Here is an 18,286-nt window from a genome sequence, read left to right as displayed (position 1 = left end):
CACCCCTCCCTCTTCACTGTGTGCTCCAGAAAAGATCATGCTACTACCTGACTTGTCCATTAGCAGCAGCATGCTGGCTACCGCTCTCCCCACACCGCTTCTAATGTCCTTCCTTAGACCGTGATCCATCGCGCACGGGAGCTGCCCTCCCCACATCATTTTAATGTCAACTACACACTACAGGTTCTTATTTCCTTCGCATGCCTGTACACGACAATGAACTTTCAGGCACAAAACAATGGCCAGGACCACACTGCCACGGCAATAATCCCCGGAATAGTTGGCGCAGGCAGAAAGCAGAACCGCGGCAACATGGCAGGTTGTTAGCAGGGCAACTCTCTGACGTGAAATACCTACATAGGTAAGCCGACTATCTGCTCTCAGACACCACTGCGATCCTCAATACACTTGCCCTTGTCATTATCTACAGGCAAGGATGCTTGATCCTAATTTCTTAGAAACGCAATAAGACAAGAGTGGGATTAGCAACTCAGAGAACACAAAAAACGTAAAACTACCCAGTGAGTCCAATCCCAAATTTACTTATTGCCGTCTGCCCCCGGAGCAGAGCACCGAATTTCTGCACCAGGCTCCCAACTGTCATTGATACAGGTCTGGACCAGATACAGCAGCCGAGGCACGAAGATAAACGCGTCATCTCCATTGCCCAGTCTTCTCCCGCAGTAGACTGGTCACCACCAGAACGATCATAACACCACTCTACTGCCTATCATTGCCAAAAAAAGTGATATGACTGCCTGATGTAACGCACTGCAGTATCGCCCTCTCTGTCCGCCAAGCATCCATTACACATACATGCCTGGAAAAAAAGCCCTGAACGGCTCCCAATGCGTTTGCCGTGCATATAGCGCGCCTCTGCCCAGCGCCGGCCGAGATCAGCGAAAAAAACAGAGCGCGCGAACGGATTGTCAGCTGATGTTTATTCCCAAGAGAAGGAAAGCACTGCACGACATTAACCCCAGAATCCACCCGACCCGACAATAATGATTCCACCCAGAACTTCCACACACCGAGATGCAAAAAGGCGGAAGACGCCGGCGAAACTATGATACCTACGGAAAAGAGCTCCCCACACAAGGGACCATGGACGCACACCGCCAAATTAACGTGCTTAGTGTGGCCGCGTGCACTTGACTTTATACAAACTGTTTTATAAAACCGGTTTATGTAAAATCAGAATAATCCCGTAGCGTAGACGTAGCCTAAAGCATGGCGGACATTCAGGGCATGTAGCCGCCTTGCCTCATTGGTTGTGTGTGGCTTAGGACAGAACACCGTGAGGAAAATGTCCTGGTTGATATGTAAGAAAGACATCACCTTTGGCAGGAAGGTCAGATGGGGTCGCAACTGCAGCTTGTCTTTGTAGAAGACCATGTAAAGTGGTTCTGAGGTTAGGGCTTTAATCTCTGATAGACACTCATCAAGCCAACGTCACTGCCACAAGGAAGGCGATTTTCCACGATGGGCTCTTGTATCCTTTCCCACCTAAGGGTTCAAATAGCAGACCTGTGAGTCTGGAGAGAACAAGATTGAGGTCCCATTGCGGCACAGGATCCCTAATGAGAGGGAAGAGCCTTTTGAGGCCTTTCAGGAACCTGGTGGACATCTCGTGTGAGAACACTGATCTACGCTGGATTGGCAGATGAAAAGCTGAGATGGTAGCTAGATGAACCTTGATAGAAGAGAGGGCCAAGCCCCGATTCTTCAGGAGGAACAGGTATTCCTTGACTCCAGAGAAGAGCGTGTTGGGAAGATGCTACGCTCAGATGTCCTGTGGGAGAACCTTGTCCACTTCGCCAGGTAAGTCACTCTAGTGGAGGGTTTTCTATTTCCCCAAAGGACCTGCTGCACCTCCCTGGAGCAGGCTCGCTCCTCCAGGTTCAACCATGCAGCATCCATACTGTGAGGTGGAGGGAGGAGAGGTTAGGGTGCAGGAGGTGACTGTGGTCTTGCAAAAGAAGGTCCAGGAGGTTGGGCAGTGGCCCAGGGGTGGAAGGGCGGGGGAGAGGGGGGAGCTACTGCCAGATCCAACAGCTTACCAAACTAATGCTAGCGCGGCCAGGCTGGGGCAATCATAATGACTCAAGCCTTGTCCCTCTGGATCTTTGGCAGGACCTGCTGATGAGCGGGATGAGCGGGAACGCATACATCAGGACCTCCAACCAGGATAGGAGAAAGGTCCCTGGGAAAGCAAGGCTAAGGCCCTGCAGGGAACAAAATTCATGACATTTCCTGTTCTGCTTGGTGGTGAACTGGTCCACTTGGGGAGTTCCCCACCTCTAGAAAAGCATCTAGACCACTTCTGAGTGGAGCAACCACTCATGGTGAGAAAGACCCACTGAGGCGATCTGGCAGCGTGTTCCTGACGCTGGGAAGGTGATAGGCCTCGAGGTCGATCACATGCTGGATGCAGAAATGCCATAGGTAGAGTACCTCTTAAAAGACGGCCGACTAGCGTGCTCCCCCTTGCCTGTTGATGTAAAACATCGAGGCCGTATTTTCCATCAGCACTTGAACCACTCAGCCAGTTAACTGCAGGAGAAAAACCCTGCAGGCTAGGCCAACTTCCCTGAGTTCTTTGACATTTATATGCATCACCTCCTCCTCTGGGGACCACGCATCCCGTGTCCGCATCGCGCCAAGGTGCGCTCCACAGCTGAGGTCTGAGGCATCCAATATCAGTGACGCCAAAGGACACGGGCTGTTGAACTGATACCAGTCAGCTCTGGGGAACCAGGGTGCAGTATCTAGCCTGACTCATGAAAGACATGCCCTCCCACCAGAACTCTGCTTGAATCCAAACCGATCAGAGAAAAGGCTTGCAGAAAGCAGTGAATGGCATTGGGAGACACACCTACACCCCTCCTGACAAGGGTGACAAGACATCTCAATTTGCATACAGAATGAACAGCAGAGACAACTCCTCTAGCCTCATCTGCATGAAAGATGGGACAGGGTTTAACATACAGAATGAAGAACAGAGAACAGCACTGAACTCTGGGACCAGAAAAAGCAGGGAAGCACTGCATCATGGGAATTTCTGCTCCAGACATTAATGAATGTACGCCTGCCCACACCCAGCTCAGCAGTTATCAGACCAATTCTAGTAATGAATTCTTGATTGATATCCAAAACACTGAAGCAGCCTAGCTGGATTGTGAGCTCCCTGGAAGAAACCACCACCCATAGCCAAGAGTGATCAGCTCCTATTGTCTAGGCTAAAGAAAAACTCTTGAGTCATCAATTTACCCATAAACAAATCTAGTGTTCTCCCTTGAACCACTGTCATCTCTCTACAAAAAACCCTATCTATGTTCAAATAAGTGTTCTGATGCTTAGATCCAAACTATGCATCAGTTCCACTGGGACTCCCTCTTCTACTGACTGATTATGCTGGCGGCTCTGCCTATCTCCAGCACTCAGGACCCTGAGCTACCACCATCACCTGGGAACCCCGACCAGTTCAAGCCTAATGGACTGGTTGAGATTCCCTCTTTCTCTCCCTGTTTTCCTTTATTCAAGGTTAATACCTAAGGTAGAATATATGTTGGTTTAGCCCTCCTTGTGTGGTTATCACTATTATTCAATAAGTAACTTTTATGGTTAAGCTGGCTGCTTCTCTCTCTCTGAACTTTACTCTTTTGTGTTTTTAGCTTCTCCCATTTACTCTGCAGCAACAGTTCTTTTATCTAAGCTATAGATCCCTGCAGTGCCCAAAATACTGTGGGGTTTGCTCATCAAGTAGGTTACTACCAGCACAATTATTATGTGGGTATAGGGACATGCTGAATCTGGGACACATAAGGGTGGCAGCTTGAAAGTGTTGCTTGACCCAGTCCATTGAGCCCAGAGCCACATGGGTGTGGGGGAGGTCAGCTTGAAAGTGCTGCTTCATCCAACCCATTGAGTCCAGGGACGTAAAAGGGAGTCAGCTTGAAAGTGCTGATTGACTCAGTCCGCTCAGATGTGCTTTGTTTGTGTGTGTGTGTATGTTCGTGTGTGTTTTCGTGTCTGGTGGAACCCAGCCCTGGGGAACGTAGGTCCTGCAGGATAGCTCCACTGGGAGAAGACTTGGAGAAGGCAGAAGCAGAGCTCCATATGAAAAACACACGACACAAGCAGTATATTCATAAAATTACAGAACACCCCCCTACACACACAGAAGAGTTACCTGAATAAATGAACATACCCCAAAGTAACGGGCAAATCTGGTAACAGAATGGGATCCATCCAGAACTGTTCCGGGGTTAGTCCACCACTGCAACGCGGTGAGTACCTCCAGTGGAATGGTAACGACCTTGTCCAGGTGATCCCTGGACTGGGCATAGACCATAGCCAGCCATTGCTGGAGGAGTTGCATCTGGAGCATTGCATGGTAGATGTACATATATGTTGCCATGTAGCCCCACAGCCGTAGGCAGACCCTGGCCGTCGTGAGAGAGAATCCAGAGACTCCGGTGATGAGTCTGTCGTGTGGCAGAAACGCCTTCGGCCTGGCGGAGTCGACGACAGCCCCTATAAACTCTGTTCTTTGTACAGGGACTAATGTTGATTCTTCCTTGTTTATCAACAGGCCCAGTCTCCTGCATGTGTTCAGCAGCATCGCGATGGTGTCTTGGACCTGGCGTTAACTGTGACCAGCTAGTCATCCAGGTACGGGTAGATCAGGATACCCCAGTACTTGAGCTAAGCCACCACCATTCACATACATTTTGTAAACACCCTTGATGCCGTTGCCAGGCTGAAGGGGAGTACTGCAAACTGATAGTGCATTGTGTCCTTGAAAGACTGCTACACGGAAGTACACATCCTTCAAGTTGAGAGCAACTACGAGTCTCCCAGATACAGGGAGGGGATGATGGAGGCCAGGGAGACCATGTAAAACCTTAACTTCTTGAGATACTTGCTGAGGGTCTCACAGGTCCAGGATGGGCCTTAGACCCCGCTGGACCTTTGGGATCATAAAGTAGCAGGAGTAGAACTTGTTGCCCCTGAGGTCTAGGGGGGGACTTCTTCCACAGCCTCTGCCTGTAGCAGGCCTTGCACCTCCTTATGCAGTAGACTCTTGTGAGAGGGGTCCCTGAAGAGGGATGGGAGGTAGGGAGAAAGAAAACTTGGAGGGTTATAGCTTCTGCCACAGTACTGAGGACCCAACAGTCCAAAGTTATAGAAGCCCAGGCCAGGAGAAAAAAAGAAAGGCGGTTGGAGAACCAGAGGGGGGCAGGATCCAGGACAGTGGCTGGAATGTCACTCTCCAGCGCACCCTCAAAATGCCCGCTTCGACCCCTGCTGGATGCAGGAAGAGTCGGCCTGTGTCGAGGTAGAGGGCTGCCGGCCCAGATGGCGTTTATAGCCCTTGTTTTTCTTCTGGAAGGGCTCTTGGCTAGGCTGACTGCGCTGCTGGAGAGGAGGCTGTGGCTTAACCCGCTTCCTCTGCTGCCCCAGGGTGTATAGGCCCAGGGTCTAAAGCGTAGTGCATAAGTCCTTCAGCCTGTGTAGCTTATTGTCTGTTTTCTCCACAAGCAGAGCTTGATCATCTAAGGAGAGGTCCTGGATGTACTGTTGGATCTCCACCACCAAGTCCAAGGACTGCAGCCACACCGCCCTCCTCATCGTTATGGCTGAAGCCATGGTCCGTGCCACAGAATCAGCCCCATCCAAGCCTGCCTGCAGTGCTGCCCTCACCACTCCCCGCCCCTCTTCCAGTATGGCCTGGAACGCTTTTCTGGGGTCCTCCGGGAGAGAATCGGCAAATTTGGCCATCAATTGCCAAATATTAAAATCACAGGGGCCCAATAGGGCCTGATTCGCCACCCTCAGCTGTAGGCTTGATGAATAATAAACCTCTCCCCCAAAAAGGTCCAATTTCTTTGCCTCTTTATTTTTGCGAGTAGCCCCCAGTTGTCCCTGGCTCTCTTGTTAGTAGTGTCTGTAGTCAACAAATGGGTTTGGGGCAGGGTGGGTATAAAGATATTCATACCCTCCTGCAGACACACACTACTTGCGCGCCACACTCTTGGAAATAGGGGGTAATGAGAGGGGGTCTGCCAGAGGGCCTTGGTAATTTTTGCCACTCCTAGTATTGGCAGCGTGACTCTAGGTGGTGCTGCTGAGCTGAGGACATTGAATAGGGTGTCTGAGGGCTCCTCTAGCCCCAAGTTCAAGGCTACCCTCCTCAAAAGTTCCTGATGAGCCTTGGCATCATCCTGGTGGGACTGTGGGCGGGGTCCCATGATGGCCTTATCAAGGGATGAGGAACAGGATGCAGGTACAGCAGGTGTCACTGCCTCTGTGCCCTGCTCGGCATGGCCTTCTTCCCCAGTCTGTTGCATCTAAAGGGTCTCATGCCCACGGGCCTCTGTCTCAGGTGGGTGGCAGACCATGCCAGAGGGTGACAGACTCGCGACACCGATTTATGACCTTGGGATGGCTGCATGAACCCCCATGGGTTCCAAGGGCGCCACGGCATGGGCCATTGATCCTGAGGCCACAAATAGTGCTGGCAGTGCCAATGGAGGACCTTGCCCTGCCTGCAGGGGTTCTTAGTCTGACTCCAAACCTAGGGATGGAAGGCCATGTTCTGGAGACCGGGACCACATCGATGCGGGCGTCTCGGTCCCAGCAGCATCTACTGCCACACTCCGAATGGGATCTGTACATGGGCGATGATCCACCGCATCAAGATCCTGGTGACCGGCATCAGAGTTTGGTGGATCCGCAGTGGTACCCTGGCTATTCATGCCAAATGCTTCCCGACCGGTGCCGGTCCATAGAGTGGGAGCAACTGCGTGACTGACACCATGATGACAAGCGTCAACACTGGGTACAATGACCTCTGACTATAGGTTGGTGACTGGTACCGAGAGTCCTGACAGAGGCTTCCGCTGAAGCAGCATCTATCTGAAGGCGAGTGATGCTCCTGGTACCGGGGTCACGGGGATGAATGTGCCTCAGTAGGTCTATACTATACCATTGGCAACCAACGCTCAGAGCCAACAGTGTGATGGCTGGAGTACCAGAGACCAGCACCAAGGTAGCCCTATATCCAAGATGTGGTGGCTCTGCAGGGCGAGCACTGGTGGTACGCTCCCTGAGGTGGTGAGCAGTGCCACACTGACGGGGACTGAGGTGGTGATGCAAAGACCTGGGAGCTACTGTCACCTGTGTGGGTGGCACCGGGAGGGACAAGATATTGTTGCCCACTTGCAGGGCCCCCTGGGTCTATGGCATTGCCAGGTGCCGGTCTCCCGTGCCACTATCTGAAGTGGCTGACGCATCCCATGATGGGCTAAACGTGCACAACTGAAGCTGAGGCTTGACTCTCACTTGGAGGTGATGAGTCACCCTTTGTGGGTCTAGGCTCGCCTCCTGCCCTCTCCTTGCCCTTGCGATCAAGAGAACTACCTCTCCCTCTTTTTACTGGGTTGTGCCACAGAGGTGGACTGCTGTCTGATGACAGTACCCGCAGGGTGCTCTGCACCAATACCATGATGCTAGGTGCAGAATCCAATCTCGGCTGCTCCAGTGCCGGTGTCAGCGCCGACTCCATAAGGGGTATGTACAATAGAAAGGTTCACAATGAACAGTTCTACAGAAGAAAAGGTTTGCTGAAGCAAAGGAATGTTCCAGCGCCATCACTGGCGGTAAGAAGGAACTAAGGTTGGAGGGTGCAGGTGGCACCCGTCATACCGCTACAAACATGCACCACTCCAGGGGGCGCTAGAGCCAGTCCCCTACGGATATCACTGAGGGAAAAACTTCCAGCACCAGTGTATGTGACAAGCATACACACTTAACATGGAATGAACATGAACAACATTTTTCAAAGAAGAAACTGGCATTTCAGATTAGCCTTGCACATTTTTTTCTTGCCAACTCCCTTATTAGTACTAATACTACAATAGATAGTGTATGTTTGAAATAATAGTGTCCTTACTCAGATGGAAAGTGGCAAAGGAACTTACTGACTTAGGTGTAAAATTAGTCAGTTAAAACAGTGTCCCAGCCAGCCTGCTGGATACCACGCACAGAATGACCAGCTTCATCTGACACAGTCTTCTCACCCTCTGCCATGCTGGCAGCAACACAAGGCCAGACACTTAGAGAGGAGAACGTGTTGCAGCAACACAGTTTTCTGATTGACAGCGTGACATTCAAGAGAATTTTTGTACCAACTCCCTGATTGAACAGTTCCATTGCAGACGGCATCTGCTTGTGAAAGGAAAGAGCAACTCCCAATGGAAGGACACTGATGATCCCTACTGGGCAGAAAATCTGAATGGCTGTGAAAAATACCAAGTGAGAAACAGCAGTGTATGATAAAAGCCTAGAGATTCTCTAGACCATGAGTCTGTTATTGGCAGGAAGGGGAGACTTAGACCTGAAACCATGTGGGAGGAGGAAGGGACGTGGAAAAAGACAGAAAATGAACTAAAGCAGTCTCCTTAGTCCTACCTTAATAATCTTGTCTGTCCCGGAAGTCAATAACCATCCCCTGGTTGCGTCGAAGTGTACATGGACAATGTTGTGCTTACTGTCATGGAAAGTGGCTGTGGGTGCACGTCTAAAGAAAGATCAAAAATCAAAATCAAGGAGACAGCGACTGCAGTATTGCCCTGAACTATTCACAGAGGAGGAAATGAGAATTTGAACACTAATGTAAGTAATTGATTTTCTTCAGTGACTCAACTTAATTATTGAGCAAGAGGAGATGGCTCCACGGTCTCTCTATGGCTAGGCCTACATGGCACACCACTAGTGGCGGCTTGTAGCTACATGCTGCAGTGAAAAGTGGGCTGCTCCCATGCTGTGGTGTGAAGCTACATGTGTCAGTGAAAGGCTCTGGCAGAGGGGAGCTGCTGCTGCTGCTACTGGACCCTTTTCCTGCTGCCTCTCTCTGCCAGAGCCTTTCCTTGCTGCCAGAGTCTTCCATGCGATAGGGAAGCAGCGGGATGCTACACGGCTATTTTTAGTCATGTAGAGGGGGCAGGCACTGCTTGGGAGTGTAGTGAGCTGTGGAGGGGACATACCCACAGGGTTCAGGTGTCTTTACTCATCTAAGCAGTACCTCCCCATCTACACTGCTATTTATACCTGTGCTAGGGATGTGTGTAGTGTACATACTCTGCATGCCACCATAAGGACCGTGTAGTATAGACACACCCTATGAAGGATGACCTGTAGTTCCTTGGAACCATAGTTTTTCCTTCAGAGATAGAAAAATCAAAATTTCCCAGGCAGTTACTTATCTTTCAGATGAGATACTGAAAACTTGAGTGTACCTGCTTCGTGTGGACAATGAAGACACTAGGGCACTTTTGATCTTTGCTTGACCAGTACTGCATTGCACTGTGCATCTCCCCAGGAGTGTCTGAGTTTTAGTAAACCACAGAAGATAGAAATGGAAGACACCTTATGAGATCATCCAGTACATCACCACTGTCCAGGCAAGATGGTTCCCTACAGCAGATTATCCAATGTTTCGTTCAGCCTAGTTTTAAATTTCTCAAACAATGGGGTTTCCAGCACTTACTTAAAAAGCCTATTCTATAGCCTAATGGATTCCATTTTCAGGAAGCTTTTCTTTTTAGTTAGCCTAAAGAGGTTTCTTTTAATTTCATCCCACTACACCTAATTATACCCTGCTTTACCACACTAAATAAAAACAAAACACCACTAAAAAGTCAGTTTCCTACAATTAATAGTTATGTGGTATGCCAAATGGGACAGGTACTGACTGAAGGCAGGGGTGGCTCTACACATTTCGCCACCCCAAGCATGGTGACATGCTATGGGAGGCGCTCTGCCGGTCCCGCGGCTCCGGTGGTCCTCCCGCAGGCATGCCGCCCCGACGGCCAGTACAGTGCCCCCCACTGCATACCGCCCCAAGCATGCGCTTGGCGTGATGGGGCCTGGAGCTGCCCCTGACTGAAGGGAAAGTGAGTAGGCCTTGGTGAAACAGTATGGTGCTATGACAGAAGCTCATCTGGCCCCAGGCTGGAATCTCTGAAGCAGGGTGGGCTTCATCTCTCAAGAGACCGACCAGTACTGCAAGATGACCATCTCTGTGAACCTCTCAATGACATGTTAGGCTGGGAAGTGCAGCCCATTATGGTGGCCAACTTTGTAAGTACGTCTGTGGCAAGACAGGCTGGGAGATGTAGTTCACAGTCTCTCTCCCCACAGAGGGATTTGTGACAAGGCAAAAATGTGAAAACAGCTCCCCTTTCATATTCAGGAGGAGCACATCAGGAAAGAAACAGGTAGGAAGAAACAAGGACTGTTTAAAATCCACTGCTGGAGGATTCTTCTACTTTGCACCACCTCTTTAGAAATGACTTCATATTTCAGTTTTTCCTTACTGTGTCCAACTATGTACTGCAGTCTTGGTAAAAGCCACAGTTTAAGCCTCAGGCAAAATAAACTCTTTATTTTGCATAAAAATCCCTCTCTCTCCACACTCCATTTTTGGGGGCATCCCCAGATACAAAACAGATGTGTACCACAAGTCCTAGTATTCCAAACAGCAGGACATTCTACCAAGTTACACACAAGAAAGAGAAATTAGGAGCTAATTAAATGAATTCCTCTGACCCCCAGAACATTTTTGTCGCTCTTTCCCAAACTCCTTCCAAACTGTCTTTCTTTCTGGTAATGAAGTACGCAGAACTGAACACAGCAACTGAGTCACAAGAACACTATAGTTGTATAAAGGAGGATACAAAGTCCTGGTGCTACACAGAGCTATAGAGACTGATGGTCTGACCTGATAAAGGAAAAAGCACTTTATACAGCTCTGTGGCACTCCCATCTGGTTGACTCTGAGCAGAGTGCAGTATACAGGAGTACAGCTTGAGGAGTTCTGTAACTCATTAGCCTAGTTGCCTCAGAAGAGGCTTATAGTTCAGACTCACTCCTCATCCGTTATTGATTCGTGACAGCTATCGCAGACTCTCACTTCAAACTCAAATCCCATCAGTGGTATGGAGGAGCGCTTAGAGCTGCATTTGCCACACACTGCTTTCCCACACTTCCGGCAGTGATGCTGAAAAAGGCAAGTCAAAAAAGGATTGGTCAGAATGGAAAAAGCAAAGCACAGCAGTGCTTAGCTTAACTTCTCCTCTTAACTTCACCCATTCGCCTCAGCAGAACTCACCTGTGGCAACAGCAAGTTCTCTGAACCCCCATTTAGGGCAGAAGGAGAAAAAGCTGAATAGTAGGAAAAAACTAGTCTCAATTTTGCATTTCATTACCTTTCACTAACAACTACATCCAGCTAAGCATCTGGGGTAAGCCAGCTAACGACGGCCAAATGGGGGCAGTGTGGCCTAGTTGACCGAGCACTGAACTGGGACTCGAGAGCTGGGTTTTGTTCCTGGCTCTGACTCCGGCCACTGGGAGACCTTGGCCAAATCACTTCCTCTATACCCATTTCACAGATGGGGAAGTGAGGGACAGGGATACTGACCTTTTTAGAGCATTTTGAGAGTGGTGGATGAAAAGATCTACGTAAGAGTTATATTATGATGTGGTGAATTTAGATCACAGCTATTTCACTTACTTAAGTCTGTATCACTAGCTTGAGTAAAGATCTTTGAAACCTTTTCTCAGCCTGGTATTTTGATCAGGCAAAAATCCTCAGACTGGATATTCTCTTTTGTGCGGGGGGAAGGGGGTGAGGAAGAGTATTCTCATTAGTGTGTGGGCAAATCAATGCATGCACGCCACATCAGTGTTACAAGAATTGCCTGTGTATCATTAGGAGACCATCCTTTTATCAGTATTGTACAATTACATTCAGGACACTGGGCAAATCCTTCTGCCTCCTCAAATATGATTGACATACGAACACACATGTAAACATACATTCCTGACAGGCAGCTCATTTGGTCCCTTTTGCCACTTTTTCAGTCTCAACAAAAGGACCAGGAATACCTTCAAGCAAAGCGAAACAGAGTAGGATCTCACATACTGAGCTGGGCTCTGGGATCATGTATTAGGATTATAGGGGACAGCGAGTTTCCCCTCCCTGCTGGCTTTGTAACACTGGAACGCTGCGTTGGTTACTGTTGGAGGGCCAGATAACATATCAGTGTTAAACTGAATGCCTGACATTGCCCATGTAAACACCGTCCATCTAAAGTCAAGTGAGCAGATTCTCCTCAGCTTTCTACAATCCTTCCTAATAAAACAGGCCTGGAAATGCCATTGGCAATGTGACAGTTGCTACCTAACACTGTCCATTTTTCTCACACTGCAAACCGTAGACTAGTTTTGCCAATAACTGAGCAGCTGGAACAGCAATTATGGACACTTGCCTTGGAAGGGAAAGCAATGCCCTTTTTAGTACACTATTATACTGGTTCCATTTGACTCTTCAGACGTGAGATTTGGGCCACGTTTGTTTGTACAGAATCTTCCTGATGATATTAAGTAAGATTCATGTCGCTAAACCCACATGCAACTCAAAATTTACCCAAGCCAATGTACAGGGTGCATTTTCTATAGAAATGGATTGCAAAAAGTGCTTCTGTTTGTGAGGGCCAAGATATTCACCCATCACCAGGCCTTTACCTGCCCACTCCCGCTCTCTTGGAATGAGGGTAGCTAAATGCCTTTATCACCAAGCAGCCAACGGAAAAGTTAAACAAGTTCCTATACATCTGAAAAATGTTAAAATATTTCATTGAACTATCAGGTATATCATTCTCTTAAATTACTTCCTCAATACAAAACAGAACAAACCTGTCTAAGGCCTATTTTCTTACTGTCCCACATCTGTTTAAAATTCCAGAAGAAAGGCTGGTCACACTTTTGACAGGAGTCACTGTCCAACCACTCTGGTGTCTGTAACACAAAAGGGTTATGATAAATAAGCAGAAAAGCTTCAGGTAGGAATCCAATAGCAGAACAAGCCATGTGGCTTCTGTTGCAATAAATTAAACAGTGTTATGCTGAACTTGTCTAGAAAAACAGTTTTTCAGCAAAAGGTCATTAAAAAAAACAAAACAAACAACCCAAATCCACACCAAAGTGTTCCCTGGGATTTATTTTGCTGTGTTCTGAAAGTTTACACAGGAGGAACGTTTCTCACCATAAAGTAGGATTCTATTCTGAAAGAAAGGCCAACATTTGACAAAAACATGGATGCTTAAAAATCAGACGCCTGGAATGAATGGTGTGATCCTGAGCACTCTCAACTGGCTCCACTGAGCGTTGCAGGTACTCGGCACTACTTAGACTCAGGCCAGGGCCCCTGCAACTCTCCCTAGACCTACTTGTGAGTGCTCAGCACTACTTAGAACCAGGTCATTCATTTTTAGGTGCCTAAACACTCAAAGTTTGAAAATTTTGTTCAATCTTTTTAATTGTAATTGGCTTTTCTGAACCTCCTGCTGTCAGACTGTTGTGCTTCAAGTCTCATGTGTGGGGATGGCAGGCAGAACCTGAACAAGCCTGAACAAAAAGAAAGGTCGGCTCCATCCTGCTTTTACATTTATATACTAAAGCTAGCATTTATTTTTAGTAAAATCTTGTATTTTCTAATGCAGTTTGATCTAATGCTATGCTTGTCATGCTGTGACCGAAGTGGGTAAGAGTTACTCCTGGGGGAATTCTGCATTATTGCGCAAGGCAGAATTTTGCAGAGAGATTAATGTTGTGTGTTCAGAATTTCCTTCCCCCACCCACAGAAATGGACTGCAGAGATGTTGGCACCCACTAGGGGCCACTGGGCCTGGCAGAGCTCAGTTCACAAATAGAAGACAAGGCCAGGGGGAGAGGGAGTGGGTGTGGACTGGAGAGTTGCCTGCAGCTGCAGTTCCCAGCGTACCCTGAAGGAAGAAGACAGTATGCAGGGTACGCCACGCAAGCCCAGAACCCAGCATCAGTCTGTTTCTCCCTCTGGATCCCCGGGCTCTAGGAGGGTAGGGGGTGTGAGTGTCTGGGCCGAGGGGGGTCCTACAGCTGGGCTCTGGGGGAATAGGAGGTGAGAGAGTGTCTGGGTCAGGGGGACCCCCGCAGCTGGGCTCTGGTAGGAAAGGTTGTGAGTTTCTGGGCAGAAGGGCCCCCCAGCTGGGCTCTGTGGGGGAGGGGATAGAGAAACAGGAACTTGGTTGTCATAGGGGTCTCTAATTCTATTCCTGGAGGATTTGCAGGTGTATATGTATTGTTACAGACAGAGTTGCTGACAGGTATTTTGAAATAAATTACCAAAATAACTGAAACTGACACAATTATGTAGAGTTAATTTTGACAAATAAAATTTGCAGAATTTTTAATTTTGTTGGTGCAGAATTCTCCCAGGAGTAAGGAATGGAGAAACCTCAGCAAAGGCTATCCTCAATAGCCTGTAACCCTCACCCAAGCCCTGACATGAGGAGTGATGACAATGACTCAATTCTCTACTGGGAGGGAAGTCTGGTAAACTAATGCTTCCCCTATCAGGCCCCCTGCTGACAGCAGACAACAGGAAACAACTAAGTGACAGCAGCAGTATTGGCAGGGGCCTGAACTCTTCAGGTGCGCTCTCACCTCCTTGCCATAGTTTGTCTTTGGGAAGCAGGACAACTCCTCTCCAATATGCAGCTTCCCCCTCTTGTGTTTCCCTCCCTCTATCCTTTGTCTTTCTACTGCATCCCCACCAATAGGGCCCCTCCTTGAAGCTGCTGCTGCATTCTCTCATCCCCCCTCACCTCTACCTTTTGCAAGGCTGCTCTAATATAAATACACATTAATCCACTTTACACCCATTCCTGACTATTGGGTGTAGAAGAGGATTGTTTAAAAAACAATGCATCCCATGAAGTGGGTATTCAGCAACGAAAGCTCATGCTCCAATACGTCTGTTAGTCTATAAGGTGCCACAGGACTCTTTGCTGCTTGTTTAGAAGATTGCCTTATTAAGTACAAACCCAATTAAAAGGAATGGCTTCAGAAGATGCTTGGGTATCAAGCATTAAGGATTAAAATGCACAACATTATAGTTAAATAAGGTTAGATTATGATGGAGTTTAGCAAAAGCAAAAAAGCAAGGTAAAGCTGATGAAATCCTTAAACTTAAGCCTTCGCTCCAGCGCCCTACGATCGAACAAGTCCTAAAGGAACTGCAGCTTGCTTTGTTAGGTTAACTCAAAGGCGCAGCTGCTTTAGGGGTAAGTCCCCACTCTACTTTTCTAAAAGTAACCAAGTCTTTAATTAGATGTGTGTTCTGAGAAAACAGGGCTTTCATCTACGCACTGAGGCACAACATTTGAAAAAGACAGATATCGCTTGTGACAGTAACTGCTCAGTAGTAAAATGGAAACCACTTCTAGCCTCTTTCAAATGTTCCTTTATGGCCTTTTAAGATTGACAGATAAAATAATTTACAAGAATTAAAATATAAAATGACTTAATTCCTCCCTTGTGCAATTCCAGAGACATGGTAGAAGTGGTAATATCAAAGTGAATACCACACACACACACACACACACAGTGGAAAATCTAATCAGTGAAAAATGCCACCAAAGCAATAACCTGAGCATTTCAAGAAAAAAGGCACTTCAGAAGATAGCCCAAGGCAAAAGAGGTTATACTAAAATCTTAAGGATTAGTGTTTTTGAGTCAATGTAGCAATATATATATATATACTCCCTCCTGACAACAAGAATGAGCCAATATAGACATAGCTGTTAACACCTGATTACAAACACTCATTTAGCTAATTATATTTCTTACCCACTTTTCAACCAACTCACACACAATAAAGCAGTTTGTTTTATAACAAAGCACTTTTCAGTTTTAAAGCTTTGTAGTTGCCTTTGTAAAACATTAAGTAATACGTTATTTCTGAATGTTGAAGTTACACCAAAAGGGCAAGAGCAGTTAGTTACCTGTGGCTGGAGGCTCTTCGAGCCGTGTGGTCCCTAGCTGTATTCCACAGATGGGATATGTACATGTGCCATGTGCCAAAGTTTAATTTTTTTTGCAAGCAGTGTCCATTGGCCTCCTCATGCTCTGAGCCACGGGCACAAAATGTGGTGCAGGCCGACACTTCTCCAGTTTCCCATTCTTACCACAGTTCGTTCAATCAATCTGCTACAGAGGGAGCGGAGGATGGGTAGCAAATACAGATGGGGACCACACATGAAGAACCTACAGTTATAGGTGGGTAACCTCTTTCTTCTTTGGGTGACGGTCCCTATGCGTATTCCATATATGGCAGATTAACAAGCAGCAGTCAGACAGACAATGGGCACAAAAGTGAGAGTTTACGGTAGTACAGCAATCTCAGGTGTCATTAGCAACAATAATGGTAAAAAAAATTCCCACAGAAGTGAAGTTTTTATGTGGGTTGTGTTCCTTTCAAGTGCAGATCCACACTACAGAATGACTAAAAATGCTGTCATGTAACTCAGATCTGCCCACAGTGGATATCAGTTGCATGACCTTACTTTAGTGATTAAGGCCTTGTCTATGCTCCAGAAATGGGCCAGTTCAGCAGTTAAGTGTAGTTACACCCCATATGGTAGACTACACAAACTGAAGTTTGCAAGGATTGATTTATTCGGGGTTTACCCCAGTTACAATGAGTGCAAACCCTGCATGTTCTTGTCAACACCTAAGGTTCAGCACCATTGCAGCTACAGAGACTACAGAACTGAGGCTACTCTCAAGCATACATAAGGCACAGAATGAATTTACTACTTTTTTTATGTTAGCCATAGAAAGCCAATATGTTATGAGTGTGCAAGAAGGATTCTATTCTCTTAATAAACAATTGCTTTGATGCATAATTGCCAATCAGTTACACCTGTCCAAAACTATTAGCAGTAGTGGGATTGCACAGTTGTAACCCAGGGCCTAATTTAGTGATTTTTGGCAAAGGTAGAAAAAAGAAAATGGACTCAAATAGCAATCTGAGTTTCCAGAACCGGTTGTTTAAAAATCAAACATCCATCCTTTCACTTGCTAAACTGACAGCCCTGGATACGAACAGATTTGAGTCACTAGCGTTTCCACACACCCCGCCCCCCCGTCATTGCTAAAACATTAGATTAGGACTTTGGTGTAATCTCACTACCTCTAAATTTTGCACAAGTGTAACTGACTGAAATTTAAACAATCATTTTGATGCATAAAAACAGAAATCCTACTTGCACACTTTTAACTCCATAGGATTCCGTTATTGAAAAACACAGACAGAACACATTACAATGTCCTCTTCAAAGAGTCACTTTTCAGAGCACTCAGAGCACACGCTATTTAGCAATATACATAAAACACACCCCCTGCTACATAACTACCCTGAATTACTAGATTACACACAAAACTATACATCTTCACATGTGTAACAACTGGAGCATTCCTAAAATACTAGTTTATTTTCTAATCTTTAAAAAGATACCAATCAGATTCAAATTACATGCTTTAGAAAGGCCCGAGCTTCTTAGAGGATGAACAAGAGATAGATATCTACCTCCTGTCTCTCAACATCCATATTCCAGATAACAATTCCACCATCTGCACCACAAGAGATGAGCTGTCTTGTGTGGGGAGCATAGGAGAGACACTGAACTTTATCGCTGCAAAAGAAACATACAACATCAGTTAGTTAAAGGTTTAAAGATATGTCCCAAGACAAAGTAACTGGTTTGCCATATTTTTCTCTCTTGGCTCATTCATGTATAAAATTCACTAATCCTACAATTCCAGTTAGTAGATTATATATTATATACTGTACCATGTCCTCTGAATTTGGTCCCCATTGGGTAGCACACCACTTATTAGAGGAGGATTTAAAACAAGATTAGTTTCCAGACATAACTATTACTTTTCCAGTTAGTTAGGTTGGAGATCTTAGCTTCCTTGAAAGCCATGGTTGCATTGTAATTTAATGACCTCTGAGAATACAGTCCCAAATACCTATAACCACTATGGTACAATGCTCACGCTCTCTCAGAACAAATGTGTCAGTTATTGGTTAATTTGTTAAATCCCCACATGGTGCCTGTGAATGAAGCAATGTAAAACCCAACGTTTTCTAGCAACTTGAAGAGAAAAATAGTTTCTAAGATGTTGCTGTGAGCATTCAAATCTAACACTAACAAATTAAAAGAATTTCAAATAGAATAGAACTGATAAGGCTGCCCCAGATCTTCCTAACATTTTGAGATTTAAGTTTTAGAAAAATGGACTATTCCTCCTTTTAGTAATCTTTGTAAAATATGAAAAAAAAAGTGCGCTCAGCTCTACAGAAGAGGGAAATATCAAGGCCCAGAAAACT

The 18,286-nt window shown here is 46.7% G+C and overlaps 1 protein-coding gene across 1 annotated transcript in view; it reads right to left on the bottom strand.

Moving 5' to 3' along the window:
* Positions 1-18,286, bottom strand: part of WDFY2 (WD repeat and FYVE domain containing 2) — a 138,003-nt gene that overhangs the window by 8,213 nt on the left and 111,504 nt on the right. Inside the window, exons 8-11 of the mRNA XM_032778302.2 lie at positions 17,480-17,585; positions 12,766-12,867; positions 10,935-11,065; positions 8,476-8,584 (exon numbers count right to left, since the gene is read on the bottom strand). Coding sequence (XP_032634193.1) covers positions 8,476-8,584; positions 10,935-11,065; positions 12,766-12,867; positions 17,480-17,585 — 448 coding nt within the window. The remainder of the gene's footprint in view (positions 1-8,475; positions 8,585-10,934; positions 11,066-12,765; positions 12,868-17,479; positions 17,586-18,286) is intronic.

This window comes from Chelonoidis abingdonii, chromosome 1 (assembly GCF_003597395.2).
Source record: "Chelonoidis abingdonii isolate Lonesome George chromosome 1, CheloAbing_2.0, whole genome shotgun sequence".
Taxonomy (NCBI): Eukaryota; Metazoa; Chordata; order Testudines; family Testudinidae; genus Chelonoidis; species Chelonoidis abingdonii.
The sequence above is the reverse complement of the archived record's forward strand: the minus strand, read 5'-3'. Positions and strand labels throughout refer to the sequence as shown.